A 23,227-nucleotide genomic window follows, 5' to 3' on the forward strand; every position below is an offset into this window, starting at 1 on the left:
TAATACATTCAGTAGGCAACACTGCACGCATTCTAAGAAAAAAATACTTTGGTACCAAACCAAAGGAATAAATGAAAAAAAACTCTAGCACCTGATTTAGGTTTGGAAGAAACATACCTGCTCTTGCACTTGTAATGAAGTTTTTTGTTCTGAAAGCTCTGTGCTTTCTGGCTTTGGAGTATTTGCATTTTGTTGCATTCCAGAACTTGATACAATACTTAAGTCACCGATCTGATTCTGAAAAAAAAAAAAAAAAGAAACAAAACATATGAGTTTTAGTCTATATTCATCCACAATTCCATTTTATGTGGCACTTTGACTGAAATACAGACAATGTACAGAGTACTGATTTTTGTAAGACACTGTGGAATTCACAAATTTTAGGAAATAACAATCATACCAAGACATCCACCATCTGGCAGGTATTCATAAAGCTTTCAGTCTTTATTATGAAAAAAAAAAAGACAACTGGTTTCATACATTTTGCCCTGAGAAAGATTTTTTTCTTTTAGGTAAGCTTTTCACATTCCTTATCTGCATTAGCAGCTAATCAGGAAGCTTGCTATAGTTCATTAAATCAGGAACCCAAACTAGAAACAACTTTGAAAAAGTTCCTGACAGAAATCATTCAAGGAGTTGGAATGAAAGCTTGTTGCTGAGCTATTTCCACCAGATTTAGTTAACCACGTACATGTATCTTCAGAAGGTGTTAACTTGTTTTTCTGTGAACAAGGCAAAAAACAGACAAGAGAGTTCCATTGTAACAGAATGTTTACAGATTGAGTTGATTTTCTTCTTTAATAAATATATACATAAACAAAACCAGAAATTGTATTACTGTTTAAATCCCCAGTGAAAAAGCCCAACTGGAGTCTGGTTTTCAACAAGTAAACTCCACCTCATGCATATGATATAGTGAACGTTAGCACCAACACATGATGATTGCTCTGGTCACTTAGAGCAGCAACATATGAGTTAAACTTTTTAGCAACAAGTTAAAAAACAATGTGAGCTTTACTATTCTTTTCAATTTCCAGCTGAATGTAATAAAAACAAAATCAAGACTATTTATTGTGATTTAGGGATAGAGCCGAGAAGCAACTTTTCCAATCTTTCTGACTTTTAGCCACTAACTTGAAGGTCAAAACTTCTTGTGCCTGAAATGCTGGATGCCTTGTGGTCACAAAACCAGGCAAAGCGGTTTTCTTTTCACTAGAGGATGTTTCCATGCTCATACTGAAACACACACACAAAACACCACACTACAAAAAGCATCCATTCACTTCACTAAAAATTTATTCAGAATTCATTCATTTTCACATATGGACTTGATGTAGTGAGCACTTGAGGGATTAAGCTGATTTGGAATGCTAGATTAAATCACTCAGACCTTCATAAATCTCTTTTTCACTCTACCCCCTTCTCATACTGACACTCTGCCAATCTCATGTGGGCTGCACACAAGGATTACTGTATGATCCATCTGGAATGTACCAGGCAGATAAGTACTTTCTGCTCCTAAACACAAATTCATGCGTAATTACTGAGTGTCATAAAATAATTGAGAAAAAAAAAAAAAGTCAAGACAGGAAGGGTCTCTCCAGAAGCCATCTTCAAAACAAGCTGGTTACTTAATCATGTTAACACTGACAAACCTTGGCTATAAGGAGTTCCAAAATTAATGTGCCAGAGGTTTGTTGCTAAAGCTGAGGTGGTCAACAGAATGTTCTCCAAAGAAGTTTTCTTTAATTGTGACCAACGTTGCTCAATTCTGTGGGCCTGGCAACTTCTACATAACTACAGTCATAGCAAGCTATGGGATTATGTTCAACAGATTCAGTTTACAGTTCACATATACACCAAAAGGAAATAATGATTCTAGTTTCACTAGTGTTCTAAAAGCATCAAGAAACACACACACACAACAATAACTCAAGATCAAAACACAAAAACCCCAATTATATAGTAGCTCTTGTGTAGCTCGTGCCCTGCGTATTTCCCTGTTTTATCACGGGCACCACAGATGTTGTCTGACCACCACAAAGCCTGCACACCATTGCCTGGTTATCAGTATTTTACTTGTCTATAGAGTTTCATCCATGATGCTTAGGAACTTTGTTTCTAGGAAAAGCTTTTCAATATTCTAAATGAAAAAGATCTGAAAATTAAGAGAGAAGCTGGAATGTCCTTTCTGAGTCATTTTTAAGAGCCATCTGTTGGAAATACATATTATCCAATATTGCAAGGACAAAGAGGGAGAAAGGCTTCATCACACCCTAAGAGGGCAGTACTGAAACAGTGAGTTCTTGTGGTATGGTTTTATTTTTCCTTCCCAAAAAGCCTTCAATTTCTTTAAGTATTTCAATTGATACAACATCGAAAGATGAGTCATTCAGGTTTTGATGCTTCTTTCTGTGCTCTCACAAAAGCTGCTACTTCAACAACGTTGGCCTTCGTACAAAGAGACCTTCTCCCCAGACAGCACTGATGCTCAGAGAATCAGAAGCAATTGGTTTTTTTTAAAAAAATCTGTATTTAAAGCATTAAAAAACCCACATTACTAATTTTCATAAACTAGTTTCTAGCCTGGGTCAAATATATTGTATAGTTTGTCACATTCATCTGCCCTCAGTCTAGGTCAGAAAGTGACAAGTTGACTCATACAATCTTAATCCATGTGTTCATTCTTTTCTCCTCATCCCACGTTGTGCTGTAACAATCCAGAACCCTACAAAGACTCAAATCCCAACTACTCAAGGGAACTCTGCTGCACAAGCAACTGCTGCAAGGAGTCAAGCCCTGTCCTAGTGTGCTAACTCTTCTACCAGCACAGCCACAAACCCCACACCACATCTCTGCAGTGTGATACTTACACATTACTGCAATATTGCACATTCTCATATTATCGTATCTGGGGAGAGGCGTGTTCAAAATCTGTTTCCTTTTTTTATATCTCCCACATATTACCCTTATATGTGTCCTGTATGTATGAATTTGGTCCTCAGGACTATATTAAGTAATTATTTCCTAAGAGAACTCATATTATCCATCATATAAACTTGTGAATTTAGCACTGGCAAAAGATACCGAACTCAACCTTCTGAAATCAATTAATTTATAAAAGGATAGACACATAGACAGGACAGAAGTAGTAAACTGAGGAACAGTAGGATAGCAGAACAGTATTGCTACACTTAGTCTACAGCTATTAAAAATATGCTTCACGGGGTCTACATATGCACTGAATGTCTAAATCTCCAATATCACAAGACTTATGTTTTTCTAAGAAGAGACAGACAGTGTTGGGTACTATTTTTCACTATTCCCAGAGACAAAGTTTTCTCACAGGAGTAAAAGTCATTGTAAAATGGGTCTATCAAGCTACATCTCAAGTTGGATCACACGATCAGTATTCAATCTGTATTGCTTGAAATCAGAGGCTGTTTCCTAGTACAGTGTACTTGAGGGAGGGAATGTGCCATCAGTCTGAAAACAAGGCTACTGAAACAATGGCAGAGAGTGTCTGCTCTTTAAAACACAGCTGATGTGTTAAAAAGTAGTTTCCAGATAGGTTTTCTTAAAAATGAAAAATAATGAAAAAGTAGGCAAAGAGTTGGCCACTAAGGTAATAATTACAGAATTAAAACTTATTAATTAATGCAACGTGAAAATCCTACACTGTTTTAAAACATTTTTTCCCACATTATCCCTTCTCTCTAAGTCATTCTGCACCTGTGCTTCTATCACAGACACAGGATAGTCCACCAAGTTTCTAGGCCTCTGTTACGTTATTCAACATGCCAAAGCATTTTAGTGTGCAGCTCCATGAATGCTCAGCAGACCTCCTCCAGTGACTTTCAGGACAGAGAAAAAAAATGAAAAACCAAAGTGTCAGCCACTATAAGGAATATTTACAGTAACAGAACTTCCGAAATCATAAAATCAGACATGTTCAGTGGCACATTCTTCTACAGTGTTACATATATACCTATTCGTTCAGGTTTCCTTTGATAATTATCTCACAAAACAAGACAGCTGATGAGTACTGAGATTAAACAGCACATGTACCTATTTTAGAAGGGTATTTTGTTGTTTCTGCATATCCAGGTATCTGGTTTTAAAACTGTATTTTTTCCCCCTAGAAGGTAGCAATTCAAACATAAGAATATACAGGTCAGTTAAATTATGGGTTATGTGCACTACTGTACAATCTTCGGTTATAATATGTAAGAATGATTCTCTATCATCTCTCAGAAATCACAGGGCACGCTATTTCAGTGGATTCCATATGGTGTCCTAAGCCCTTATTCAGAAGTAGAAGTAGTGTTCCTATTTGTTTGTACGGTTGGGGGTATTTCCTTACTCGTTCATATTCATCCTTGGCTTTACTGAGCATTTCCAGGATGTCAATGGGCCTGTTTTCATTGCAGCCATTGGTTCTGTTGGGACTTTTTCTGTCCTGGGAAACCTGCTGTGATCTTTGAGCTTCTTGCTCTACCACTCTGTAACAGGAAAGGAAAAACAGGATTTTAAAATTTACTCTGGTGTTAACATCTTGAAAAAAGCAGTAAAGAAAAATGTACACCCAGCATATTAGCAAATTTAGTTCCATCTGTATTAAAACCTAGCACCATAGCTACACAAGTTTTCATTTGCTACGAGGTTTATTCAAGTCAAACTGTCAAATGGTCTGTACAATTTATCTCCAAACCAGACAGCTCTGGTCTGTCTCTCACAAAGCCTGCCTGCAGTAAACACTACTTCTGTAAAACTGTCATATTTAGACATTTTTACAATAAAATACGTGGACATTCAAGCATGCATTATACAAAGAGCACATGTATTATACCATAGACTGAGTAAAATATATTTTTCACTCTTTTCTTCCTAACATGCATTTTTTTCCATATTTAGCCAAATCAAGCCATGTTATTCAACAAAATCAATCATAAAACATCCCTAATTTAGGATGAGGTCCATCATTACAAAACAACACAAAGACACCAGGAAAGAATAGAGCTGGCTCGCACCAGGTATCTCGAGTCAGTCTGCCTGGAGGCTCTGTGCAAGTTACCCCTTTCTACCCCACCTAAGGCTCTGGAAACAAGAGCAAACCATTTTCTTCTCTAGCTGCTCTGTAGTCATTCCAGTCACCTGCAGGACTACAACACATCTTCTCCTACGGCCTTTGGTGCCTATGGTACACTCACCACTTTTACTCCACCCCTACCTGCCTTAAGTATCAAAACATTTCGGTTTAAAAGACAGTTAAGATATGCAAGAAGATGATGTGTCCCTGGTACATTTCATTAATAAAAGGAAAGACAGCCTATATTTCTACTCCTAATCCATATGCAGTTCACAAGATATACATGGCTGTGCAATGCGCTAAAGCTTATCCTCTTGAAATAAACACACACTAGCCTGTAATCCCTTCTTTTTTAAGCCTGCATTAATCAAATATGTTAAGAAAAAACAAGGACTGTAAACAGGGCAGAGCTGTGGACCTGGCACATCACTTGAGAACTCTCATGCTGTGGAACTGCTGGCTGCTGGGGAAGCCAAGAGGTGCCATCATAACAATCACAGAAAACGTCAATCATTCCAGCCTCCAGTTTCTTTGGGTCAATTAGGATTCAGGAGTAACTCTAGATTTTATAGACAGTAGAGTAATTCAATATGTATCTGCACCTCTATGTATGTCGCTATTTCTGAGGAAATAAACAGTTCTAGTCTTGGAAGTTTCTTCCCCGTGTTCTAGCAACCAAGCCTCTTTATTTCACTAGAGATAAGTTGTGTTTATTTGAAGAAGGGTTGGATTTGGCTTTTAGCAATTCAATGCTGCTTTCAAAATTACCTTGAAATTTTTTCATAATACAAGCTGCTTATTTAACCAGCTTCTCATGCTGAGTAAAGCTTTCTCTGTTTGCAAGCAAGCACTCACCTGCACACATAATACAGAGGCCAATCTACACTCTGACAGCTTCTAAGAGCTGCAGCATGTGCTGGTTTGGATAAAGCAGCTCAGTCCTGTGCAAATGTTTCTATGGAGACACCCTGAGAACATTTTGTTCTAGCACCCCACATAGTCATACAGTCCTGACTTAGGACTTGTTTAAACTCAACTCCAAAACTAGGGATGAGAAAGGGCAAGGTAAAAGAACCAGAACACTTTGCTGAGAATTTAAGTGTCAGCATAATAGTATCAGCAAAAATAAGTACTTCAGTTAAAGGGAAAAGCCTGGACAGTTGAAGTCGTGCATGTGCTACTTGACAGGTGAAGCAAAGGCTTCAATCTTGTGACCCTCCTTCTGCTCTTAACTAGTTGGTCCAGAAGGTTTCAACAAACCATCTTCCCATTAAAACAGTACTAATGAGTCTCACAGCAAAACATCTTCAAGGAGTACATCCGCTTCACAGAAATGTTTCACAAAGATTTCTGAAAAATATTTCTTAATATTTTCCTGTTCTCCATTATGAAATTTGTTTTTTCTTCAGAGCTCACTTTTTTAAAGGAATAACAATTAAATTATCTTCTCCCGTAGATAATTGTCTTCCATCTTGCACAGGTTACATTCAGATGGTGGTGATGGGGTAACGGTGAAACAGTTTACTCCCAAAACTCTGAGATACTCTCCCACTTTCAGCTTGCTACCTGCATCTCAGAAGCCAGTTTGGGTCTGACTGTTCAAACAGAGTAAAACAAGCCTAATAAACCAACCTAAAAATAAAAAACCCTACGAATGTACATGTCAGAATGCAGTAGTTTCACAAAGATTTGAAAACCCCTGGTTTCTGTCCTGCTTCTAGAAAGCTCATCCCTCATAAATAATCATCTTGACTTAACTTGACCCAAATTAATTCCTTCTAAAGTTAGCAGTTTGATGACCACCATATTTTTTTTTCATTTCAGAAAATTCTTTTTTTTTTTTTTTCCAAAACCAAAGTGTTCTGTAAATTGAACAGCTTTAGTGGGGAAAAAAAGTAAACTAATGCACATCTGTACACTGAGCATGCTCTGTGTGCAATCCAGGGTTAAACCTTTTTTAAGCAAGGCCTGCTGTTTCTTTCCATTGTATCAGATAGTGGAAGAGGCACAACATTCCTGCAGTGACAGTTTGCTGAAGAATATCTGCAGTTATAGCATTGAAAATATACCTGGCACAACCTCACGGAACGGGGGTGGGGAGCAGAGATAGAGAGAATGTGAGAAGTGAAGCCTGTGATTACAAAGCCCACAAACACTAATTTACACTTCTTTTGAAAGATAAGCCACCAAAATATAAGTGGATGGCCTGCAATCTTGTTAACGCAGCCTGGCACAATAAGGTCAAGTCAAACAGCAGGAAAGAGAATGCAAATCTCCTTGAAACCTTTTATGGTTATGTTTTTGAAGCTCTGAGGAACTATAAAGGCAGCACTCTTTCCTATCAGTGAGAGAAAAATCCCCACCTAAATGAAAGGGTGCCAATCCAGATTTCTACCCAAGACAACAACAAAAACTGTGGAACAAAATTAATACTCCTGGAAGACAATGTAAATATTTATTCCAAAATACTGATGGATCCTGATGAAGCCTGCTACCATGCGCCAAAATGCAGCTTTCCATCTCCAAGATGCAACTTTTTTTTTTTTTTTTTAAATTAAAAAGTATATTTTACATTTTAAGTTTCACCCCAGGACAAAATAGTTCCTTCAGTTTCAGCCTCCTTTTTGTAGAGAAGCACACAGAAGCATGAGAATTTTTACTTTTCTTCTGACTGCCTTCTACCCACTGAGGGAGGGAAAGCTTGATGTTTGTGGAAACAGATGTCAGCAAAGTAGTATCGATCCACTTCCCATCAGGTTCATAACAACGGCCTGGGAAGTGTAGTTTTTCCATCCTACAGTCACATGCAACTAGAATGCCTTCATTTCTTTTTCCCTAATATGAATCTTTAGATATGCAGAAGCTGGAAGACAAGTGGTACCAAATAACATGTGATTTCATTCTGCACTGGTTTTTTTTTTTTTTTTAATGCAAATATAAGTAAATATAATTACACTAAATACCTTTCTCAGTATAAAAACCAGACTCTGCAAATACTTGTGTTACCCTCAAACCAACACACATTTTTAAAGGAAAAAACTACTAGAACTATTCAGACATTCCACAATCTAATAATGATGAAAGGTGCTATGAAAAAAGCAGTCAGATAATGAAAGACTTATTACTAGCAGTATTTTGGCTAGCAAAGATCACTTATACCTTTTTTATCAAGTTAATGGCAGCAAAGACTAAAAATCATACTAAAGAGAGGTCCTAGCTAGCTCAGCAAAATTTAAGTCTGTGTTCTGTCAATATCCAATCAACAAATCTTCTTTATGTAGAAATTTGATTTCTCTAGTTTCACTTAAATGTTTGACATGACAAAGCTTAATACATGTTCCCCAAAGTTTGCTTCATGCATTAACTCATCCTTCAGTTTCAAAGATACTTTTAATCCACAATCATTCCAACTCTTACCATAAAAATTTCCAACATTTAAAAAATACATTTCAGTTTTCTGATCTTCCAAAATAATTTGTAATCTCAGAAGCTTTCTAGGGTGATGAGATGCTACAATTACAAGAGCGTGTATCTGCACCATAAACAGGTATGAAGTGATGCCAACTTTGGCATTTCTGCCTCTGTGTTTTAATAAAACTGCACAACAGGCCTGGGAAGGCTGCTACTGGGCAGGCTACAATAATGTACAAAGGAGTTAACAATAAAGCTTAGATTATTCCCAGACCAACTGTAAATGAACTTACCGGGTTACAGTTATTTCCAGAATATTACAGAATCCCGCAAAAAGGGTAGACATGCTTCTTGGACCGCTGAGCCACGGCTGGACTGGTCTGTTACCTGGTTACACTTTTAAAGATCCTTGAAGTGTCTGTACCCATGATTTGTGCTCTAGTGACTAGACTAGTTTGCCAGGTGACACTTAGACCTGTAGTGCAGCTATGCACGATGGAATAAGAATATGGTAGAGTTTGAAGGGTTCAGCTCTCTGCCCAATGCAAACATTAACCATGGCTTTAAATTGAAAAGTGCATTAAGAAAAAAAAAAAAAAAGAAAGAAAACCTCTCCCCGCTCTGTTTATAAAGCAGAGAGGCAACAGACATTTTATTTAATTTGGTAACAATTTCTGAGAGTCAGTTTCACACAATTTTTTTCATTAATCCTTATATTTGGACAAGCCAAATAACAGCAAAAAGTCCAATGTGGCTGGAGACAAGAAAAAAAAAAAGTGGTAAAAATAAGAATTTAGAAAGAGACCTTGATATCAAAGTCTGTCATTTGTGCTGTGGGGAAAAGCCAAAATAACCCAAAGCAAAGACCCCAGAACAAAAAATTAGAATTAACCTTAAAATGTCTACACTATGACTAGTTTCCATATAATCAGTGTTCAAGATGTCCTGACGTGTAAGACATGACACACTGCTTAAGACATGCAATAGAAAAGCAAGCTCAGGAAAGTAAGAGTGTGATGGTGAAGAAAAGCAAAGCAGAGACCAAGGGATAAGAAGATATCCTGTGCAGTACATCTGCATCTTGCATTTTTGCTAGTGTAGCTACCCTGTCACGCACTTCAAGCTCCTTCCTTTCATAAGAACATTGAAGATTTGCTTAAGTTAATTCTCACCCTTTTCTATTAGTAAAAAGTCTTGGCTTAATCTGCAAGACACCTCACCTGAAGGAAAGGTGCAAGAATACTCACAACATGTTTTAATGACTTTATACCACATTGCTAACTCCACTAGTTCCAGCCTTCTCTGACCTCTGTTGCTCCCTCAGACTTCCGCACCCCCACCTGAAGCCTCTTCAGCTGTGGCACTGCAGCCGCCTCCAGCACAGACTGACTGCATCGCTGCAGCTTCAACATGCTAACAAACCCGTGCTATTGCACACACAGCCTTTTAAGGCTCCTTTACATTGAGATGACCTCAGAAATTCTCCTGCTGCATGACATCTCCAGGAGCCCTTGCAAGTACAAAATAAGAGCAAGTGACATGGCAGCTTTATAAACCAACTTTGTCTCCAAAGAGGAAAAAAAAACCAAAACAGATTAAATATAAATCAAACAATCCAGAAACTAGCAACAAGCAACTCCTAATATTTCATAGTTCTGTTTACTCTCCTAACATCATGTTAATTCTACAAGATTCCACCTACTTCTCCTACTGTTCTCCAATCTCTTCACTCAGGAATAATAACTACGCCTTAAAAAAACCCCACAAGCCCAAATAAAACCCAGTCCATCACACAACAAACCACAAAACCAACGGCCATTGTTTATTTAATTACACTTCCTGCATCAGAGGATCTTTTACCAGCATCCCTATACAAAATACAGTATAAAATAATAAACAGCGTTCACACTTGCTTTCTTTGGAGAATGCCAAGTAGCACTCCAGCTGATTTTTTTTATCGCTTAACTGAAAATTTTAATGCTGTAGTTTTTTAAAAAACAAAATTAACATTTTTATTACTAAGAAAACCTGGTACCAGCAAGAAAGTCACATTTTTCTATTTAGGGAGTGTGAGGAAAAAAAACCAAACACACAAAAATACATTTAATAGGTTCATTTCTTTTTTCTGTAATGTGTAAAAGAATTACAGAATAAAAAGACCACAGTACTTACTTAGCCATGAGTTTTGCTATTCGATGACAGTCATTCTTGTCGTAAAACCAGATACTGTAAATTGACACTTGAAAATAAAAAAAAAGGGCAAGCGTAAGACAAAGGTTTTTTTTTTTAAAAAAAAGAAATCAAATCAATAGGAAAAAGGTAAAAAATAGCAGTTCATTAGATCTGCAACATATGAATTGCTGTCAATTTCCACTCAAATATGCTGTGTGTGACACTATTTATAAAGTGATCAGAAATAGCACATGCAAACACAAATACAACTTCAGTCAGATTAAATACAAGAGCTACAAAATGTTGATACTGTTTGTAAATAAAAGTGGCAGGAAAATGAAGTTTTGACTACCAGATGCCTTCTCACTACAGTTGAAACCTTCTGTTTTGAATTACTGACTTTACCACTTAAATTAGGCTAAAGAATATGCCTTTTTTTTTTTCCCCAAACACTTATTTTTAAATTTGTCAATTTTTGAAGATCAAAAATATTAAAGTTTGAGTTACAGTATGACAGTCCTCTGGCAGGGTCTCCCTCCAAATTCTTTTTGTAAGAGAAGAAATTGTATAGGGAGAAAATGGTACCCAAGCTCCAACCATACTGTCACATCCATGGAGCCACTTAAAACGAGGTTGATAGCGAACCCCACTCTTTCATAAAATCATAGAATTCCAGAAGGTATCAAGGACAAGCAAGGAGGGCCAAAGGTTTCCAGCTCAGCAAGACACTAAGCCCCATTCTGGCTTTTGGAATAAGTAAAATTCCACTGAAAGTTGGCAGAGTTGGAGTCCGATCACTGAGCGGAAAGATATTCCGTCACAGGCAGCAACTTTGTCAGGGGGGCCATGGACTATTTCTTCACCAGCAACCCCGCTTCAAAGAGGCCGTTTTTAACCCCAACTCCTCCACAGCTGTGCCAACACAACAAATCTGCCAAACTCTTTTTATATTTAACCCAACCCACAAAGCAGGTTATTTTAAATCTTACTTTAAACCTTATGCATGTTACAATTAAAATATTTTCATTTCTGAAAAAAAAAAAACAAACCACTTTTAGCTTTTAAAACCTCATCTTTATACTGGAGTTCATTCCAATGTTTTTAGAAACTTGAAATCACTGATTATAAAAATGACTTAAAGTGAAGGAATGTTTTTAAAAAAATACACAGCCTCTTCCAGCTCAATGTAGATTTTTATTTCAAAGTGAAATCCTCCACCCCGCTTTTTTTTCCCCTCCCCAAAACACTCAAAAAATCTCAACCGAAGTCCACTCAAGATTATTTCAAGCCATGACGAACAGGGCAATTATTTAACAAATGTTTTTTTTTCTAGACCTTCCAGTTCTCTTAGGCACACAATGTTGGACCAAACCCTCAAAAAGTCATGCCCACACCTCATTTCTATAGCAATATCTCCTAAGAAAAATGTGAAGTTCTACTTGGCTTCTTTTTGTTTCTTTATTACATTAAATAACAACTATATTCTTTTGGGTGTTTGTTTCTTTAGAAGTTACAGCTTAAGTAATAGACAACAAAGCTTTTCAAGTCATAAAGAAATCAATACAGCATAATTCAAGGAACTTTCTTCTTACAAAAGACATAAGCCAATTAAAAATCCCCACATTTCATACATGTAGCCAATGTCTATGAAATATTTGTTAATATTTACAGTTTAATACAACTGGATTTCAAAGAGAACTGAAAGTGTTTCCAGTATGAGCCACTTCTTTAGCCATGTAGCATATTTTAACACTAAAGAAAAGCTCCTTTCCTGACTCCATTATCAGACAAACTGCCAAAGGAATAAAAGCATACTTGATGAAGAAATGAAGATAAGGAACCTGTAATGATATCTTACTGGGACAAATGATAAAAGTCACACTCAATCCTACCAGAAACAGGCCTAAACAAGACCAGAAGTAGATCCAAATCTTTGCTGTACAGACTATCAGGCTTTTTTCCCACTTTGTACTACTGGCAAGCAATCACAAGGAATCACTTCAAAACATTATCAGTATTACAAAGATGTAAAGCAGATTATGAACAACTAAACTTGCGCGTTAATATCACATATGGGCCAAGCGGCTGGAATGTTTACCTTCCTCTTTTCAAAAGAGGACTCGTTTGTACTATCAGTTCAGCTCCCTTGCCCCAGAAGTGTGTGTGTCCCACATTTCGTACATGCAGGCAACTTCAACTATGAACATTCTTTTCATCCAGCTTTTCTATGCTGAATGTTGGGCAGAATCTTTAGCAATCAAGTAGGAGTAGTTTGTAATCATCATGAGCAATAAGTTTCAGCTACATTCACACTGCATTTTGGCACACACAAAGTCAGGAATAACCCATTTCACAGAAAAATCAGATTTCATAAAATTAGAAGAAGTCATCAGTTATCTTCATTTACATTCTGACATACGTAGTTTTTTTGTTTCGAGAAAACAAGAGCATCATGGAAGTCTTCCCGCTCACATCTAGTAGCCAAATGACACCAAAAGGAAGGTCTTGGTCTTCTCCATTGTGCTCAGATTGCTTCATGGGGCAGGCAGTTACAGTTCCAACACTGCCTAATCAGTAGATCTGACTTAAGAGTGAGGATAGCAAAGTGCCACAGTGAGACAGAAGCCTTACTCTTTGGCAACATAAAATGAAGTTGCATCCCAAAGCTGTAGTTTCACTTCAGTTTCCACTTTAAGTAAGCAGAAGGCAGCAGTGCCACCACACTTCTATTCATTCCCACCACTCTGCCATTAACTCATTCTACCCTAATTCACTCCTGTCCCTTACGGCATCTGGATACATTTTAGTTCAGACCAGCTCCTTAACGTTGTTTGTGCATCAGCTTCACAAATCTGCCAGCTCACACAAGAGAGGGCAGGGACCTGAAGCAGGGGGCAGCACAGTACAGCCAAACTGTTAAAATGTTCCTGAAAGTATAGCCAGAAGTGTCCACAGGACCATTCCACAGTGCCAGCTGCAGAGATTCCAGACATCACTACTCTCTTGCCTTTTGCAACTTAGCCATTTGTGCAGATATAGCTTCATCTCATACGAAAAGATGATCTGTTTAAAAGTCACTTTAACTAGTTGGAATAGCTGACAGAAGAAGGTTTTATTTTATACTTCCAATTTAGATTTTGCTATACAATGATGTAGATCAACTGGACACAGTAACCATTCAAACTCTCTGGAAAGAAAAGACTCGTACTTTGAAACCCATTCTATAAGGTAATAATAGAAATCAACCCAATCTCACTCCCATAAAGAAAAGCACATATATGTAACATTTGCATATGATATATGCATCATTTTAGAGTTCAAATGGAGTTTAAAGGATAAAGCAATAAGCACATGAAGCAACCTCTCAGAGCTCCTATTTCTTCCAGTAGCGAGGTTAGCTGAAATTCCACCTCTTCTCAGTCACTCTGCTCTAATTTCTTCTTCACCGAGATTCACTATTCTTATTTTCCTAAATTTAAATATTAGCCTGCCACAGATTATAGATCATTAGAACTAACAAAAAAAAATAAAATTCCTCCTTTTCCTTATTGTTTTGAATATCTAAAGCTATTTCACAAATACAGTTCACAGCACAATCCCACAAGCAGTTGCACTGGAGTAATTCAGTACATGACAAAGAGCATCCAAGATCAGGAACACTTTAACGAACTGCCATCGCACAAACTATAATGTGGAATGAGAGGGATTACTACTTTGTAACACTGAACCAGAGGGGAAAAGCCCTTCCAGTTAGAGTGCCATCTTTCAGGTCAAACAAGTATTTTTAGAAGTTAACAGCTTTCAATTATTCCTCCCCTCCCCCTGGCTTTCATGCTTCTTCTGCTATAAAGGTACCAAGAACAGGCTCCTTTCTTATCTCCGACTAAACCACTGGGTTAATGCACTTGCTGGAAAGCCATTCAGCATCAGAGATACCTTGTACTTAATGCACTGCCAGCTGGGAACAAAGGTGATAATGACAAACTTTCCCTACCAGCAAAGATGCCTTGTTTTGACACCACTCAGGAGCTTTTTCAAAGAATTTTAAGACATTTGAAATAACGCAATTCATTTTGCTTTTGCTATTCTGAATACAAGTTTGTTTAATTAACGACAATACAAAGAGCCGAGAAGACAGCACTTTGTAACTGAGTTTTCCCTTAAATATATAAACCTCTCCAAAACCCATTACTTTTGTTTTACTAACTCTTACCCTTGGAGAGGAATAGGAAGCCAGCAAGAAAAAAAAAAACCAAAAACCAAAACAAAACAAAAAGCCCCATACCAAACAAGAACAATTTATTTTAATGCCCAAGTTTTATGCTTAGCATCTGCCTTTTCAGCGCCATGGAAATCAACCTGCCTGACCTCCCAAGTGAACTAGCTTGGATTAAAAAGCCTTTTAATCAAGACCAACACCACCGATACAGAGGGAAAGTTATAAACGAGAAAGGCTTAGAAGAATACTTCTTTCAGACTTTAAGAGGTAAGTTGTCAATTGTTTAAAACTTTGATTAATTTTCCTCTGTTATTAAGCAAACTATCAACTATCAGCTCCAAATTCTCACATTACAGATTGAAAGTACTGAAATCTCTCAGATTGGACTATTGTTATTGTTACTGGCAGTAACTGTTTGTGTGTTTTTAAATAAAGTTTAACATACTTTTCACAAAGTACAGACAAAAGGAAACAAGCTTAGGTTCACTAAAGAAATAGGCAATGCATACTTCATATTAAGCAATAATAAATAGATTAAGTATGAAGCATAATCTAAAAAAATTCCTTTTAAAAGGAATTCTAAATTGAAGATATGTTACATTACCAAAATGAAAAGAAGTTGTTGGATTTAATTTCTTGATTTGCTCACATTTGGAGATATTTGCTCTTTTTAATTCTCTCTAACAATGAAAAGTAGAATACCTATTTTTTCTATTTACCACTGTAACTGCTGCAATGTCTCATAGCATCCTGGTCACATCCCCTGCCATATTTGCTTTAGGATCTGATGCCTCATGAAAAAATGCTTTAAGTTTTCAGACAGCATTATATAAAACTTTTGAAGCAGGCAACCTTTCTCAAAATTTGAGCTTTAAGTATTATTTTGGGGCTTGAACCATATTATGTAGCTAGACAGTCTGGAGTTGAAAAGACTTCCCCATTAAGAGCTAAAATATTAGAAAGGTATCACTTCTCAGGGAAGAAAAAAAAAAAACCAAACAAAAACCAACAAACCCTCAACATGTCTTACATCTAACCAGAATAACAAATAATGAATTGACCCAAATGTCTTATATTTCACTTGCTGAACACCACATAAGGTAGATATAAGAAAGGTAGTGTATCACTTGGTCTAATCTCCTCCCAGAATACCAGTGAAAGACTCCTTCATATCCCACCCTGTGAAAAGGGGGGAAAACTCCCTGAAATGCCTGTACACCAATGCACGCAGCATGAGGAATAAGCAGAAGGAGTTAGAATCCTATGTTCGGTCGGGAGATTATGATCTGGTGGCAACTACAGAAACACGGTGGGACAGTTCACATGACTGGAATGTGGTCATGGATGGCTACGCCCTTTTCAGGAAAGACAGGCCAGCCAGGTGTGGTGGTGGAGTTGCTCTCTATACGAGAGAGCAACTACAATGTATTAAATTCTGCCCAGGAGCGGATGAGGAGTGAGTTGAGAGTGTATGGGTCAGGATCAAGGGGCAGGCTGGCAGGGGTGATACTGTTGTAGGTGTCTATTACAGGCCACCAGATCAGGCTGAGGAAGTTGATGAGGCCTTCTATGGGCAGCTGAGAGTGGCCTCACAGTCACAGGCCCTGGTTGTTGTGGGGGATTTTAACTCCCCTGATGTTTGCTGGAAGGACCATTCAGCCAGCCAGCCACAGTCCAGGAGGTTCCTCCAGTGCATTCATGATAACTTCCTCATGCAGATGGTGGAGGAGCCGACCTAGTCTTAGCAGGGTAATGTATTCCCAAGAGTTTCTAATGGTCACAGTAGATTTCCTCAAGCACAATATAAAAAACAACTCTTTAAGAAATATTTAACTTTGTTAGTATACTCTCTTTCTACTGAAAGCAGGTGGTCATCAAAATATAATACCACAGCTATGTAATTCTGGCACAGTCGAGAGAAAACATCAGATATTTCATTGGAATCTGGCCCATTACATTATACTTGAAACAGACATCACAGTAATCAGAAGTGGTTGAGGTTATAAAAGAAAACATGAAGTTTATACAGATTAAAGAAAGTTATACTCACAGCTAGCATTTCTGTAGAGAAGAAAAGGTTCATGGAGCTGAAACTCCAAATCTTTATTTACTGGTTCAACCAGGTTGTGCATGTTCAGTCGATTCACTATCGTAAAACCATGATAAGGAGAAGCTGACCTATTGTTTCAATTAACACAAAGACAAGGATTAATACCTTGATCAACATATACAACTTTCTGAAATAGAGTTATGAATTAACCCTCAAATCTCCATTGCTTTATTAGCTGAAGTTTTAGCAGTTGCCAAGTTCTAATAGTTGTTCTTCTATGCCATCTCTTGGCATGCCAACTAATTTTAGTTTAGAACTACACTTGCCTACAAGTAGAATTAGGATTAACATTAGAGTACTACACTGCTAAACTGCTGAATCAAAGATACGCCACCAAAAAAATCCCAGATCTACTCAAAAATACCAGGGCAGGTCCAGGATTACAATGCAAGTGTACTCCATACTTCACATAAGATAGCATTGTGGCATTTCAGAGTCTTTTATTAGAGGAGAAAAAACAAACCACTTACTGTGAACAGGTACAACAATTAAAAAAGCTGTTATCTTAAATAACGTGAAATACACTTAAAAGGGAACCAGAAGCAGTAATTTCTTCCTAAAGGGAGACTCTCAAAATAAAGACTTAACCCAGTGTCCTCTAAGTAGATATTAATTTACTCAGAATTGCATTGTTTGGTGAAACAATTTTTTATCATCTAGATTTTTGCTATACACCAGGTAAAAAAAGACAATATCAAGCTAGCAAGCACTGGAAGTTCAAGACAGTTTTAGATCTGTTTTCTCTTGCTGCATGGATCTCACATTGGCATGCTCATCTGTGCCTGTGAGCAATCATATAATCAACACAGCAGCATGGCAAACACAGGGTAAAAATCAGATATAATTAGCTAGTAAGTGTCACGATTTCTGTCACGATGACACCACTTTTACTGAATGATCAACAACAAAAATCTCTCAAGAGCTTCTAATGTGGGGGCAAACAATCCTTACCATCACAAGTCTTTTAATGCACCTAACAGAACTTATTTAAAATAATCGGCTAGTCGCAATGAAACTTTTTGCTTAGGTTTCTGTTTTTCAGTTTGATTGGCTTCCTTACACTATTTCCAAGACTGGAGCTAAACCAAATTAGATAGGAACCAGACACTAGTATCCCTTCACAGAGCCAGGATAAAATGTTGCAATGACCTAGTCTATAACAGTCTATAACAAGATGGGTTAAGTCTGCATTATTTTTATTTCTTACATTCAAAAGAGTATTATTTCATTGTTAGACTTTTTATTTGCCTGCAATCTAAAACTTAAATCCAGGATTGGTTTCATGTGCTGATTCTCCTCTCCCACCCCTTTCTTCCATCCTGTATAATTGGAAATTTCTTTCACAGAAAGCTTTTAGGAGACTTTGTCCATTTGCAAAACTGTTGGGAAATGGCAGGTGCTTTTGATAGAGGTATTCACCTACGTGCAGAGTCTATTCTTTTCAAATGAATGTACAGATGTAAATAGCTGGACAAATAAGTAGTTTACTAGATGCAGTAAATCTAGTATGAAAGCTACACATGAAGCCACCTGAGGTTAATTTTCTTAAGGAAGGAAAAAGAAAAAAACCCAGAAATAACACCTTACCTTTTGTACACAAATAAGGTCCCTTCTATGTCGGTTTTCTCCTATAAAAGACAGCAATTGCATTTAATGGTATGCTTGTTCACAGAGCTATGTAGCTTTTGCGTAGCATTTTAATTACAGAGATTTGCAATATCCTGATATTTCCACAAGGTTTGACACCATAGGACTAAAAATGATATATTATTTTCAGAAACTACCTGTTTCTTCTTAGTAAGATCAGGCAATTAAACCCATTTCCAGAAGATTTTGTTTGTGCTAGCAATCTGATGATGTGATTTGCAATATTCTACAACTTTCCTATGCTGAGCCTGACCCGTCAGAGCTGCACACCTTTCTCACAGCTCCGTATTTTAAATACAGACAATCCATCTGTCCAGAAATATCAGACAGATTACCTTCCACAGTTGTTATTTAAATGATGGCTATGACAAAACTACATAACTACGGACCACGGCTCTGCTTCATAGTTCTGTTTTCAAAGGACCCTTTACCACACACTTCTGACCCACAAGCACAGAAAGCTGAGTACGGTTCCAGCACTGCATAAGACAGCACGAAGTTCCACATATTTCTGTTTTCATAGTTTTGTGACTAAACCGGTGGTCAAGCAAAAACTGGTTTAATGCAACAACAAACACTAACATTTCTCAAATGCTGCTCTTCCTGAATTAGGGCTCTTTTCAACACGCATGAGCAACAACAACAAATTACAACGTACCAAAAAAAAAAAAAAAAGCTAACCCAGCAACGGCCACCAAGAGCACAAGAAACCTCGATCCCCTGAGCTGCCCGGTCGCGGGTTCCCCGCGCAGGTGCCGGTGGCCTCGGGGCCCGGGCCCGGGCCAGGCCCAGGCTCGGCCCCGCTCGCCGCTCCGCCGGGACCAGCGCCCTTGGGGCCGACACCCCCGCGGGGGGAAGGGACCCGACCCCCAAACTGCCCCTTGGCCGAGAGCAGCCCCTGCGGAGGCGCCGGGCCAGGCAGCTGCTGGGCCGAGGGCACGGGTGACCGCAGCCCCGGCCCCGCCACAGCCAGCGCCCGCGAACGCCCCGCTCGGGACCGCGCCGCCACCGTCCCCCGGCCCGGCCGTGCGGAGAGCTGGACCCGCTCCCCCGGACTTACCCACTCGTTGGCCTTCGGGCTGAAGCTGTAGAGCGCTACCTGGCCGGTCACGTCGGCGATGCTGGTGATGTACGGGTCGTGCTGCTTGAGGGCCGCCAGGCTGATCTCCTGCCCCGCTCTGCTCACCGCCTCCATCTTGGCTCCCGGCAGCCACTCGCGGGGGAGGGCAAGAACCAGCCGCGCGGTGTCACCGGCGCGCCCGTCCCCGCCGCCGGCCGGAACGCCGAGCCCCGTGCCTGTCGTTCCGCCCGGCAGTTCCGCGCCACGGCAGCTGCCGGCCCCGCCAGCCCGGGACAGCGAGAGCGTCCCCGCCCCCTCGGGACACGGAGCGTCCTCCCCGGGCCGGGGGGCTCCTCTCTCCCCCACCTCGCGGCTCCCGAGGCCGCCCTGTGGCAGAGGCTGCCGGGGTCTTGCTGCGCCGTGGAGTTTGGGTACCGGCCGTGCGCAAGGCAGCCCCCAGCCCTTGCCGACACGCGTGGGGTTGGGCATCACACACCGCCGCTGCAGAGGGGTTAGTGGCTTGTGGCACCGGGGTGTGAGCCACAGGTCAGCGGCTGGGCGGAAAACTGACTTCAAGGGGCTCAGCTCGACATGTGTCCGCCGGGCTGGGTTGTGTCCGCCGGGCTGGGTTGTGTCCCTGGGCTGGGTTGTGTCCCCCGGGCTGGGTTGTGTCCCCTGGTGCCGCCGGGCACGGGCGGAGCGGGCGGTGGGCTCTGCGGGGCTGTGCCTCCAGCAGCTGCAGGGCTCGGCCAGGCTCCCGTGTCGGAGCTGGCACAGCAGAGCGGTGACCTCCATGCTGCCCCGCTGCCGAGTGCCCAAAGCCACCGACCGTGTCCGTGCCCTGCCCGGCAGAGCTGTGCTCCTGCCCTGCCGCCTCCGCCTCCCCGGCTGTGGCTCCATCCAGGAGGGCTCTGCCAGACATGGTGTCGCTCCGGTTCAGCTCCAATAACGCTGTGAGGTCAGGACTTTCAGTCCTTTGTTGAAGGGATCCATCCTGTCAGCCACCTCCCCATCTCCGCTCCCTGTACTGAGTCCTCTGGAGCATGTTGTGTGAGATTTTGATTTGACTTCTTCCAACTCGTGTCTCCAGATCTGGCTGTGTAATGAAGAGAAATAGCTTCTTCGTTTCCATGAAACAAATTAAGCTAAAGATCCGTGTATTCTGTGTATTGTTTACGCTTTAAAAGGTCATTATTTGTATTATTTATTTACTGGCTTCAGTTATACAAAGGCTTCTGAGTTTACTGCAGGCTGGCAAATGAAGTGCGATGACCTGGGTCACAGGCTGGAGGAATTATCTTCCACTGCTTTGGAGGTGATGCTGTTTGTTCATGTGTTTGTCAGTATCTCGTATCTCAATATTACTCAGTCTACAGTGGGACATAGAATTTTCAGTATTTTAAAAGAATTTTAGAATTAAATACTTCATTTTTCTCAGGTACTGTAAAAATACGAACTGTCCTATGTAGTATATATGTAAGTTTGCGGGAACAGGGACAAGGTAGCATGCAGTGCACTGCGCTTTGTTCCTATGTTTTTTTTTTTAATGATTAGTGGATTTTAGGAATAGGAAAGTATAGAATATTTATTAGGACCAAGGCCCGAATGACGTCCAAGATAAGATCAATGAGATTCAACTATGTAGTGTTTTGTGCAACCTGACAGGAAAAAACAGGGTTGTAAATTTCTAAACAAAGCCATGTTTGTGGCAAGTGTCTGACCTGTCTGAGAAATTATGCTAAGCTCTGTATTGCCACAGGTCATGTTCTTCTGGACATATTTCTGATTCTAATACCGTTTTCCAGTAGAATCCTCTCTCATGATGGCAGATATTTGGTACACAAGCTATAAGCAAGGATCCAGCAGTTGTGTGTTTCCACAAAAAGTCTTTCTGACAAGCAGTGGAAATATCACGTTCCAGCATAATATAATTTTTAAAAATTAGAAAACTAAAGCTTTTTTGAAATAACATTAATTTCCCTGTTTTGATGTCAAACAGTTGTAGTATAAAGCAAAAACTAATTTCTCAGAAAAAAAAAAAAAGTAATCTGGACACAACACCCTAGTGTACTTTATCCCAGTAACTCACCCCTGAATCCCAAGACCTAAGCACTAGTTAAAAAAAAAAAAGAAAAATCATACAAAATGTCTCAGAGCTCCATAAATCTTCCATCCCCTTCTAATGGTTTTACTGCAGCAGGGCCCAATCTAATCCATAAAATCTGGGTTTTCCCTCATCCTGTTAGTTAAGTACACAAAACTTTCCATCAAGGGCAAACAATGACTATTATTATGATGTAAAAATGCTTTAATGTAAAATGTCTCAGTATTCGGTAACACTTTATATTAGGGAAAGATAGTATGCACAAGTTTATGTTTGAAAGCAATATTTCATAAAGAGACAATCAACATTCTAAGGGCTCAAATGAAGCATAAAGAAAATGACAAAAAGCTTTTTAGAGCTGGTTTTAAATGGCATCTTAAACATCTGATCCAAAATGCTCCTTTCTGCAAGATTACTGTTAAAGGTATCTTTCAAAGTAAAAAACTACTTAGCAAAGGGCAGCCTGCTGCTGTGTGAGATCTTCTCAAGTGTGAGAACTCCTTGGCTTCATCTTGAATTAAAAGTGAAATATGAGTAGAACTGATAAAAAAGAGAAGCAGTGGTTTCTGGTTATGGATTGTTTTCCTTCTTCATCTGCTAATTCCAGTTCTGCGTTTTAGTGAATTTATTCTCCCTGCCCTTCTTCACTGTTTTTGCCTTGGAATAAAATATTTTCTACCAGAAATGAGTCATATGGCCTGCCATCTGCTTCCTCAACCTTGAAGTACACCAAAGTGTGTAGTGTACTTAGACTCAAGCTGTGACCTCAGCGTAAACTGAAATATCAGTTGTATCCATTCGGGCTTGTTCTGTGCTTATTGCATATTGGAAATCTCTTCATTCTCCCTTGAAGCTGTGCAGCAGTTACTGCTGGGGAATGTTCCGCTGTCACTCTCTGCTGACTCTTGCAGTGAACCAGGCAGCGGTGAGATGATGGACATAATGCCCTTTGGGTGTTTTCTCTGTGGGTGGGACAGGTTCCATTTGTGTTGCAACAAGTGAAGAGAATATTATGTTCTATATTTCAGTTATTCAGCTGAGGTTTTAGAGGACAGAATATGATGATTTATTACCCCAAGTGCTATTGTTAATGTTAAGGTAGGTGAAATAACAAAGGCCCTCTTTTACACCTTTGGTTGCCTGTGACAGCGTGGCTGGGTCTCTCCATTGATGTCTGCTCTGCTGTTTGCAGTTACATTATACAAACTCTTCTTCTGGCTCTTGTTTATCACACAGCAGATTACTTATGTATTCCCAAAGCTTATTTGGGCTGGAGTCACTCCTTTCAGACTTCATACAGTCTGCAGTCCCTTTGTTTCTCCCTTGTTAGCTGAATATCATCAGGAAATATATATTGCTGCTGTTAAGATGATGGAGAAGTGCAGTAAGTGTTCCCAGTCAGTGCATTTTCTGTT

At 39.5% G+C, this 23,227-nt stretch overlaps 2 protein-coding genes across 3 annotated transcripts in view; one reads left to right on the forward strand and one right to left on the reverse strand.

The window, feature by feature from the left end:
- Positions 1-19,890, reverse strand: part of DCP1A (decapping mRNA 1A) — a 33,423-nt gene extending 13,533 nt beyond the window's left edge. The window contains exons 1-8 of one of the 2 annotated variants that reach the window (XM_071813164.1): positions 19,709-19,890; positions 18,589-18,629; positions 16,942-17,069; positions 10,673-10,739; positions 4,364-4,502; positions 1,648-1,728; positions 1,510-1,512; positions 118-237 (exon numbers count right to left, since the gene is read on the reverse strand). In XM_071813164.1, coding sequence (XP_071669265.1) covers positions 118-237; positions 1,510-1,512; positions 1,648-1,728; positions 4,364-4,502; positions 10,673-10,739; positions 16,942-17,069; positions 18,589-18,629; positions 19,709-19,843 — 714 coding nt within the window. In that variant the 5' untranslated portion in view covers positions 19,844-19,890. The remainder of the gene's footprint in view (positions 1-117; positions 238-1,509; positions 1,513-1,647; positions 1,729-4,363; positions 4,503-10,672; positions 10,740-16,941; positions 17,070-18,588; positions 18,630-19,708) is intronic. The other variant, XM_065846019.2, reaches the window with a different exon arrangement.
- The window catches only part of CACNA1D (calcium voltage-gated channel subunit alpha1 D), a 220,274-nt gene continuing 212,066 nt past the window's right edge, over positions 15,020-23,227 (forward strand). Inside the window, exon 1 of the mRNA XM_071813160.1 lies at positions 15,020-15,158. Coding sequence (XP_071669261.1) covers positions 15,020-15,158 — 139 coding nt within the window. The remainder of the gene's footprint in view (positions 15,159-23,227) is intronic.

This window comes from Patagioenas fasciata, chromosome 10 (assembly GCF_037038585.1).
Source record: "Patagioenas fasciata isolate bPatFas1 chromosome 10, bPatFas1.hap1, whole genome shotgun sequence".
Lineage (NCBI taxonomy): Eukaryota > Metazoa > Chordata > Aves > Columbiformes > Columbidae > Patagioenas > Patagioenas fasciata.